The sequence below is a fragment of the Nanorana parkeri genome, unplaced genomic scaffold, assembly GCF_000935625.1.
Source record: "Nanorana parkeri isolate BGI_ZX_2015 unplaced genomic scaffold, ASM93562v1 scaffold194, whole genome shotgun sequence".
Classification (NCBI taxonomy): Eukaryota; Metazoa; Chordata; class Amphibia; order Anura; family Dicroglossidae; genus Nanorana; species Nanorana parkeri.
Window position 1 is genome coordinate 1,302,952 of NW_017306462.1, and position 9,236 is coordinate 1,312,187.

The window sequence follows — 9,236 nt, forward strand, 5'->3', positions numbered from 1 at the left end:
TATATATATATATACACACACACACCCAATAGCTGAAAATTAAATGTGATCTGTTACATTTAAATGTATTTTCAATATTTGTAAATCTGGAGCTTTCATATTTTCATTATATGTGGTGATCCTTGTTCAGGCACTTCCTGTCATCAAGTGACAATGCTCTGTCCCTATCTCCTAATTGTGCTCTTTTGTTGTCACCCCTGTCACTTGGATTGTGAAGCAGACTACAAGTGGCTGTGCTAACACACAGTAAAGCGAAAGTAAAGAGAAAAAAACAAATGCCCCTGGGATCTTTTAGACATAATGCACTAGTATGTACAGCATATTAGCATATTATGGCAGACTTGCCTGCCATGGATCGCTTTGCAATGTCAGTGCCTCCATCTTCGTCTTGATCTATTTCCAGGAGGAGCAGGATGGAAAATTGTTTTTTGAACAAGGCACTTGTAATGAGGCTGGGCTTGGTGGGGAGCGGAGATACGGTGGCTTATCAATACACGGGCTACTAGAAAGGCTGTCTGTGCATGTGGTAACAGGGTCAGTTTAATGTCAGCACCTTCCATTCACTCCTCTGCCTAAACTCAGCATATAGAGGGCTATTGTCTGCTATATGCTGACAGTGCTGCAACCAGGACAGACAATGACAATATTGTTGAGATCAACCCCACTACCTGATTGACAGCTGGCTCTGCTTCTCAAGAGCCAGAGCCAGCTGTGCCCGCCCCCTCCCTTGTCTGTCCCTCCAATGAGCTCTGGAGGATCGGAGAGGGGAGTCCCTGCGGGTGCGGGGGGGTGATGACGGACAGGCACTGCTCTCTGCAGGGAGAGCATCGGGAACTGAGTGATCAGCGGTATGTGATTGCTCAGTTCTCAATCAATAGAGCCGACCGGTGACAGCTTCAGTGTCACACGTCGGCTCTAACTATGGGGATACGTGGATTTCACTCTGGCCTTCTCCGGCAGAGATATGTCTTGGCCGGAGTTGGGCTTCTAGTGCAGTGGTGTTGTGGCTCATGCACACGGGTGTATTTAGGTGCGTACAACATATTTGTGTTCTGTTATGTCTATGGGACAGGAAGTGAAACCTCACCAATAGGTTCTAACCATCCCATACCCTAGTCAAAGCTTTGCCTAGAGATACACTTTAATCTGATTCAGCTGACATCACTTTCCGAAGCACACCGTAAAATATTCTCTGATTGTTTCTTGGAGAAAGTGTTAGAGTTCTTCTGTTCTGTAAATGTAACCCCAACCCTGCCGTCCCAACAGTCTCCAAATAGACTACACGTGTTGTGTTGGAGAGTCTGTATCAGGGAGGGCAACCTCAGCACCCCCAGCTGTTAAGAAACTGCAAGTCCCATGAGGCATTGCAAGACTCTGACAGCCGCTGGCAAGACTCGCAGAGGCATGATGGGACTTGCAGTTTTTCCATAGATGGAGGACCAAGGTTTGTCTCCGCCTGATCTATATAGTTTCTGGAAATAATCAGATCAATGATGTATGGACCAGTCTGCCCAAATCCACATTCGGCCTGGTCTGTACTGGCCTGTACCAAAAATGGTCTGAAAAATAAACTGAGGGATTTCTTTATTGTTTTATGTTTGTAGGAAGTATTAAAACAGTATCATGGTAAAGAAGAAAGGACGGAACCTTCCAGCACCTGAGCCGGTGGATACAGGTACAACGTATTCTTGTAAATTTTGAAGGTGACTTTAAGCCGAACTCCAGGGACAAGAATTTTCATTGAAATATATTCCTAAATTGCCACAAAGGATATAAATCCACTTTGTGTGCACCAAATTTTCCTGCAAACCAAGTTATTACCTTGTAGAAATAGGGACCCATGAGGCTTCACCCACTACAAGAGGGGCCGGAGACCAGCCCAGTCACAAGGAGAGAGAGCAGCAGTGACTGGTCTTTATTACAGAAGGGGGGCGTAGACAAGACCAGTCACAAGAAGAGAGAGAGAGCAGCAGTGACTGGTCTTTGTTACAGAAGGGGGCGGAGATGAGACCAGTCACAAGGAGAGAGAGCAGCAGTGACCGGTCTTTGTTACAGAAGGGGGCAGAGACCAGACCAGTCACAAGGAGAGAGAGCAGCAGTGACTGGTCTTTGTTACAGAAGAGGGCAGAGACCAGACCAGTCACAAGGAGAGAGAGCAGCAGTGACTGGTCTTTGTTACAGAAGGGGGCGGAGACGAGACCAGTCAGTAGGAGGGAGAGTAGCAGTGACGGGTCTTTGTTACAGGAGGGGGCGGAGACGAGACCAGTCACAAGGAGAGAGAGCAGCAGTGACTGGTCTTTGTTACAGAAGAGGGCAGAGACCAGACCAGTCACAAGGAGAGAGAGCAGCAGTGACTGGTCTTTGTTACAGAAGGGACCAGAGACCAGACCAGTCACAAGGAGAGAGAGCAGCAGTGACCGGTCTTTATTACAGTAAGCTGCAAGTTGCACACTGGATTACTGCACAGATCATGCACAGAAAATACACAAAGCTCACCAGGATCCCAGGAAGAATACACATGACTCTTGTATCCAGACAGTAGTTACTTATCCCGGAGTTCAGCTTTGAAGCTTATCTAAACCTAAAACACAAATGTAACTTATTACAGCTTTCCAGTCCTTAGATGTGGCGGCTGCATTCATTTTCATTTTTCAGCAAGTACAGAATAATGCCTGTAGGTCTTGCCAGAAATGCCGTGACCTTGTCACTTCCTGAGAGCGGAACAGAAAGTATAAACATCCTCATCTTTATTGTAGAGACTACTAGCCCCATCAACCCGCCATGTAATGGAGAGGAACAAGGGCGGACATATTTGAAGTCCATAGGTACAGTGGAGGAATGAGTGTAAACAGGAAGTCTACGAGACCAGTCAGTAGGAGAGAGAGTAGCAGTGACGGGTCTTTGTTACAGGAGGGGGCGGAGACGAGACCAGTCACAAGGAGAGAGAGCAGCAGTGACTGGTCTTTGTTACAGAAGGGACCAGAGACCAGACCAGTCACAAGGAGAGAGAGCAGCAGTGACCGGTCTTTATTACAGTAAGCTGCAAGTTGCACACTGGATTACTGCACAGATCATGCACAGAAAATACACAAAGCTCACCAGGATCCCAGGAAGAATACACATGACTCTTGTATCCAGACAGTAGTTACTTATCCCGGAGTTCAGCTTTGAAGCTTATCTAAACCTAAAACACAAATGTAACTTATTACAGCTTTCCAGTCCTTAGATGTGGCGGCTGCATTCATTTTCATTTTTCAGCAAGTACAGAATAATGCCTGTAGGTCTTGCCAGAAATGCCGTGACCTTGTCACTTCCTGAGAGCGGAACAGAAAGTATAAACATCCTCATCTTTATTGTAGAGACTACTAGCCCCATCAACCCGCCATGTAATGGAGAGGAACAAGGGCGGACATATTTGAAGTCCATAGGTACAGTGGAGGAATGAGTGTAAACAGGAAGTCTGATATTTGGGGCAGCACGATGGCCTAGTGGTTAGCTTCGGCCTTGCAGCACTGGGGATCTCCGGTTCAAAGGATACTAGCTGCATGGAGTTTGCATGCTCTCCCTGTGCTTACGTGTGTTTCCCCCGGGTACTCCGGTTTCTTCCCACTCTCCAAAGACATGCTGGGAGGTGGCTGTCTAAATTGGCCTTGTATGCAATAGGATAGGAACCTTAGATTGTAAGCTCCTTGAGGGCTGGGACTGATGTCAATGTGCAACTATGTAAAGTGCTGTGTAAACTGTCGGCGCTACTTAAATACTAGGGATGCACTGATACCAGTATTTCGGTATCGAGTACGAGTACCGATATTTTTTTCCCGGCTCTCACCGATACTGAATACCGATACCAGAAGTTCCGTTCAGGAAGCCAGGCGGTGTGTAATGACTCGCCACCCGGCTTCCTGGTTAGCAGGGAAGCCGTCCCCATGCTTCCTGTCACTATGTGACGAGAAAGCATGGAGCCAGCTTTCTGGCCAATCAGGAAGCCGGCCGCCGTGTAATGAGGCTGTGGCCGGCTTCCTGATTGGCTGGGAAGCCGGCTCCATGCTCCCTCGTCATGAGGTGACGAGGGAGCATGAAGCCGGCTTCCCGGCCAATCAGAAAGCCAGGTGCCGTGTCATTACACGGCGCCCGGCTTCCTGGCTGGCCAGCTTCTCGACAAATCAGAAAGCCGGGCAGCGAGTCATTAAACGCTGCCCGGCTTCCTGATTGGCTAGGAAGCCAGCTCCATGCTCCCTCGTCTCAAGTGACGAGGGAGCATGGAGCTGGCTTCCCAGCCAAGTGTTTTTGGTTGTTTCTGTTCATCATGTGGGCTGCCTCGGGCTAGAATTGAGGAAGCAGTGTATCAGGCTGAGCCCGTCTGCCTCCACTATGTGATCACTGATTGCTTTTTGTTGATCAGAGCCGACATGTAAGCACATCCGGAAGGGCCTGGATGATGGCGCAGTGAAGAGGGCTCTGGTGAATGTGGACTGGACACTCTGCCAGGACTGCCAGTCAGAGGCCAAGGAGAAGACCAATAATGAGGAAGAGGAGCAAACGGAAGCACAAATGATCTGGCTGTGTATGAAATGTGGACATAGGGTAAGACTCTCATCCTTTCACTGTAAAATTGTCTCCCAACAAAATAAGTCCCCCGACCCCCTCATTGTATTCCAGGAACACTGTACGGGCCGTCCCCGAGTTACAAGCATCCGACTTACATACGACCCCTACTTACAAACGGGGGCTATTACTGTACAGCAGGGGGTCCCAGGCTGCAGCCAACGTGTACCGCGCAGCGTTTCAGTAGTTGTAATGCTACCGCGCTCGTTGAGCGCCCGCCTTTTGTTTCTGGTTCGTAGTCCTGTACGTACATTACAGGAAGTTGGCTCTTGTTAGACGTGCAGGCAAGGGGTGCCCGCCTCTTCTTCCGGGTCACTGTGAGGTTTTTACTGCTGTTTGTATCCTCATTAGAAAAATGTAATCTCACTTCCTGTCCTTGAGATAGGAAGTGAGAGAAAATCTACCCCTAGGAAGGGAAATTCACTCCTGTAAGAGTTATCATGGGAAAAGGGTGTCTCCACTGAAGCCTTATCACCACTCCTTGTTTCCACAACAACCCAACATTTTTAGAATCCAAATCTCACAGGGACAGAAAATTATGTGAAATCAGAGGTACACACCCAGCAAAACAAACGTTACAGGGGTGTAAACCCTTCCCTATGCTATCCAAAACTAAAAAAATGTTTTGGGCTGAGTTACACTTAAAAAATGTACATGTTCCAACTTACATACAAATTCAACTTAAGAACAAACCTACAGAACCTATCTTGCTCATAACCCGGGGACTGCCTGTAATGTTCCTTCTTTTAGTAGTAGGGCCCTCCATTTATAATTCTAGTGCTTCTAGGTTTGAAGACTCTCCCCCGGCTCTACCAAAATAAAGTGTTCATTGCCTTAAAGCAGGGGTGGGCACACTCCAGCCCTCCAGAAACCACAAATCCCATCATGCATCGGTCTCTGGGAGTCCAGAGTTTTGCAATGCCTCATAGGACTTGTAGTTGCAGTGCAGCTGGAGGGCTGGAGTTTGCCCACCCTTGCCTTTAAAGGGTAAGTCCACTTTTTCACAAAATGTGAGAAAATGAACTCACCCCCTCCAGGCAGCCACCACTTCCTGCCCCCCTATTAGGCATAATGCCCGCAAATGACGAGCACTGATTGGTGAGCATGGTCATATGGCCACACTGACTGGTGAGAAGTGTTTCGACTCAGAATTGGACTTACCCTTTCAGCAGGCCATACACACAATGATTTCGGCTGTTTAATGCCAACTTGTCAGAAACCTGTCCATCGGTTGCCCTGTCGGCACCACCCGGCCGGTCAGAAGTTGATTTTTCAATTGACTTTTATTGCCCGCTATATAGTGAGAGCGCCGCAGCCGGGAGGGATCCCCACAATACAGTCGAGATCCACCCAACTGGCTCATTGACAGCGGGCTCTACCTATCTAGAGGCAGAGCCAGCTCCCCTGTCTGTTCCTCCACTCAGCGATGGAGGATCGGAGAGGTGGGGAGCGGTGACTGATAGTGTTCGCTCACTGGAGGGAGATGATCGGAAAGTGGGCGAGCGACAGTATTCACTCACTTCGCGATCTATAGAGCCGACCTGTGACAGCTTCATTGTCACACGTCAGTTCTAGCTATGAGGATGAGTGGAAATTAGTCACCTCATAGTTCTCCTTTAATTCCTCTAATGGTTGAAATAGATTTGTGTCTTTCTTGCACCCTAATTATGTAACTATGAAGGAGCTGGGTGGAAAATTGTCGGCTGAACAGGCACTCCAGCCGCAGATGCAGTCACTGTTTGCATACTCTGGGAGCCGCAAGTTCCGCCTGTCAGAATACAATAGTCAGAATACAATAGTCACTGTTTAGAATGGATCGGGGAATCTAAAGACTTCTCTCCTTCAGCACTCGGGGATGAACAAGAGAAATCTTAATGCGTGTGGCCAGCTTTACTAACCATCCACCAGGCCCGGTTACGTTCACATGCGGGCAGCGAGGGTGACTGGCAGTGTGTAGGATCTGATTTTCAGGAATGATTTTTGCACAGGGACTTTGCTGGGTCAGCATTATATTTGACTGGCTGCCCACATTGGAAATGGTATAATGGCTCACCTGTAAGTCTGACAGCTACTGGCACAGCATGAGATCCACAAGGCGTGTGTACTCTCATCCCCGGAGTTATGCCATTGCCTGTATGAAAGGATTTTGTTTTCCCTTTAAATTGTAACTTCAAACCCATTAGCTCTTTAAAACAGAAGAATAGCCGGCCACACACCAGATTCTGCTGAGATGTTTTATTGAAGCTTGTACCACATCACTGGTGTCCTGGCCAAGGTCCACCCCCGCTGATGTCTTTCACTCAATCACAGGCAATAGTCGTAGAGACTTAGAGAGAGAGTTGCCTACAACTAAGCCCATGATTGGGTGAAACACATCAGAGGGGCGGACCTTGGCCGGGACACCATTGATGTGGTGCAAGCTTCAATAAACTGTCCCAGTGGAATCCTGTGTGCGGACAGCTTTTCGTTTGCTCGTATGGGTTCATACTGGAGCGAGGGCGTGCTACCAGCAGCAAGCTCCCGGCTCATTCCTTTCCTGAGCCATAGAGGAACGGTGCTTCTTCTGCGTGTTCTTACATTTAACTCTTTTATTATATCTTGGGATACCGAGCCACTTTTCCAGACATAACCTCTTACCTCATTTCCTCCTCTGGGCTTTGAGAGCTGCCATTATAGGGCTGAGGGAGACATTATTTAAAATTGGATGGCCTGCACTGCACCTGCAGACAAGGACTGAGAACAAGGATGGTGTCTGCTTCACATACTCTTTTGATTAGAAGATTTTAGTTTCCACAAATGGAGATTTTTGTGTTGTAGTACTACTAGTACACTAATATAATGAGTGGAGACCACAGACTGCTAACATCAGCTGATGAGTGACTATAGATAAGCCCTGCCCTTCCCCATGGAATGCATGTAACTCCACATAGACCATTGTGGAGAGTGCAGTGTAGAGGGATCCCTGATGCCTTCTCTGTTCTCAGTCCTGATGTATGCTCTCTGCACTGTACTCCTGCATGGGCTGCTGCTTTTATGAGTTTGTGATCCCCAGTGACTACTAACCAGACTTTTCATCATGTTGGTCCTTTAGGGATGTGGCAGATATTCAGAACATCAGCATGCACTGAACCACTACAACACCCCAAGATCAGAACCGCACTGCCTGGTGCTCAGCGTTGGCGAGTGGAACGCGTGGTATGTCACTACTTTCTCTGTTTTATGACATGGGCACATGGGTGTAGGCACTGTTAGTGGTATGTAGTTGAGACGTGTATACAGTATGTACATGATAGGGATCAATACTGATTATCAGTTATAGGGGATTTCCTCTTCCATGATTAGAATGATTGGTAAAAAGCATATGATATCAATGTTGATAGCATGATAGCATTTGATAGCAAGTTGATAGTATGATAGCATATCAATGATTTAACAATTGCATGATTCATAGTAATACATAGACCAATATAAAAAATGAATAAATGATGGTATAAACCAATCCAAGTGCATGTAAATGAATGGCCTTATCTGGAAACAGTAGAGTGGATGATTTTCAGTTTCGCGCATCTATCGCTTCATCAGGAAGAGGAGGAAATCTAATTACATCATAGAAAGATAACGTAAATTGTATGTCCTCATACAAAATTCATATTCTTAATAGCTAGATATACCATTATCAATAAATGCCTGCCGGCCCAATGCGGAGCCAAAGGATGCAGGCACAAAGTGACAGCCAGAGCGGAAAAAAACGACACCCCCCAGGTGGTGGTAGATGGAAGCCAAAGCCACAAAGACCGTAATGGGGAGGGGGTTATAGTGGAAGGAGGGCAGATGCCTTAGGTCCACAATTCCATCTGTCAATAAACCAACATATGCAAAATAGGATAAGGAATTCCAAAATTACCCCCCCAAGAAAGACCCCCCTATTTTTGTTTGACATCGGCTGACGTCCGCCATTATATTACAATGAAGACAGCAGGAGATCCCTCAATCAACACCTGTAAGTGTTGATAAGAGGAATTTGTTGTTATATTTTCTTCATTCAGCCCATGGGTTGAACAAGAAAATATTAGTGTATGGGCAGTCTTCTGACATTCAATCAGCAAATGTTAGAACAGGGGAGGGCAACTCCGGCCCTTCAGCTGTTGTGACACTACAAGTTCCATGAGGCATTGCAAGACTTTGACAGACACAGATATGAGCTCAGAGCAACCTGGGACGCTCTGTCCGGTCCCGCCCAGCTCACTGATGTCATTGGTTGCAAGGGTACTGGCCTCCCACCAAGCTCCTGGCAGCCACTGACATCAGGGAGCTGGGCGGGACTGGACAGAGAGCGTTGACAGTAGTCATCTAACACAGCGGAGCAGTGGTTTGCAGGCATTCGAGATGTGATTTCTGCCTCTCCTTTTTTTTTTTCCTCCCAAGAGATATCTTACATAGATAAAACATGCCACAAGCACATGCCAAGTGTTTGACGTTCAGTTGCGGCGCAGCCCCGTTGACTTCAACGGGCAGGTTTGAAAGGCGGCACTGCTGAGCCACACCATAAAGCATCGCAATGTGTATGGTCCTGATCAGCCACCATATCTTTGTAGGTGGGTGGTCAGGAGGCACTTACAGATGCCTGTTTT

General features: G+C 47.4%; 1 protein-coding gene across 2 annotated transcripts in view; it reads left to right on the top strand.

Moving 5' to 3' along the window:
- The window catches only part of USP16 (ubiquitin specific peptidase 16), a 27,702-nt gene that overhangs the window by 1,409 nt on the left and 17,057 nt on the right, over positions 1-9,236 (top strand). For both annotated transcript variants that reach the window (XM_018555368.1, XM_018555367.1), the window contains exons 2-4: positions 1,605-1,675; positions 4,403-4,584; positions 7,697-7,800. In XM_018555368.1, coding sequence (XP_018410870.1) covers positions 1,624-1,675; positions 4,403-4,584; positions 7,697-7,800 — 338 coding nt within the window. In that variant the 5' untranslated portion in view covers positions 1,605-1,623. The remainder of the gene's footprint in view (positions 1-1,604; positions 1,676-4,402; positions 4,585-7,696; positions 7,801-9,236) is intronic.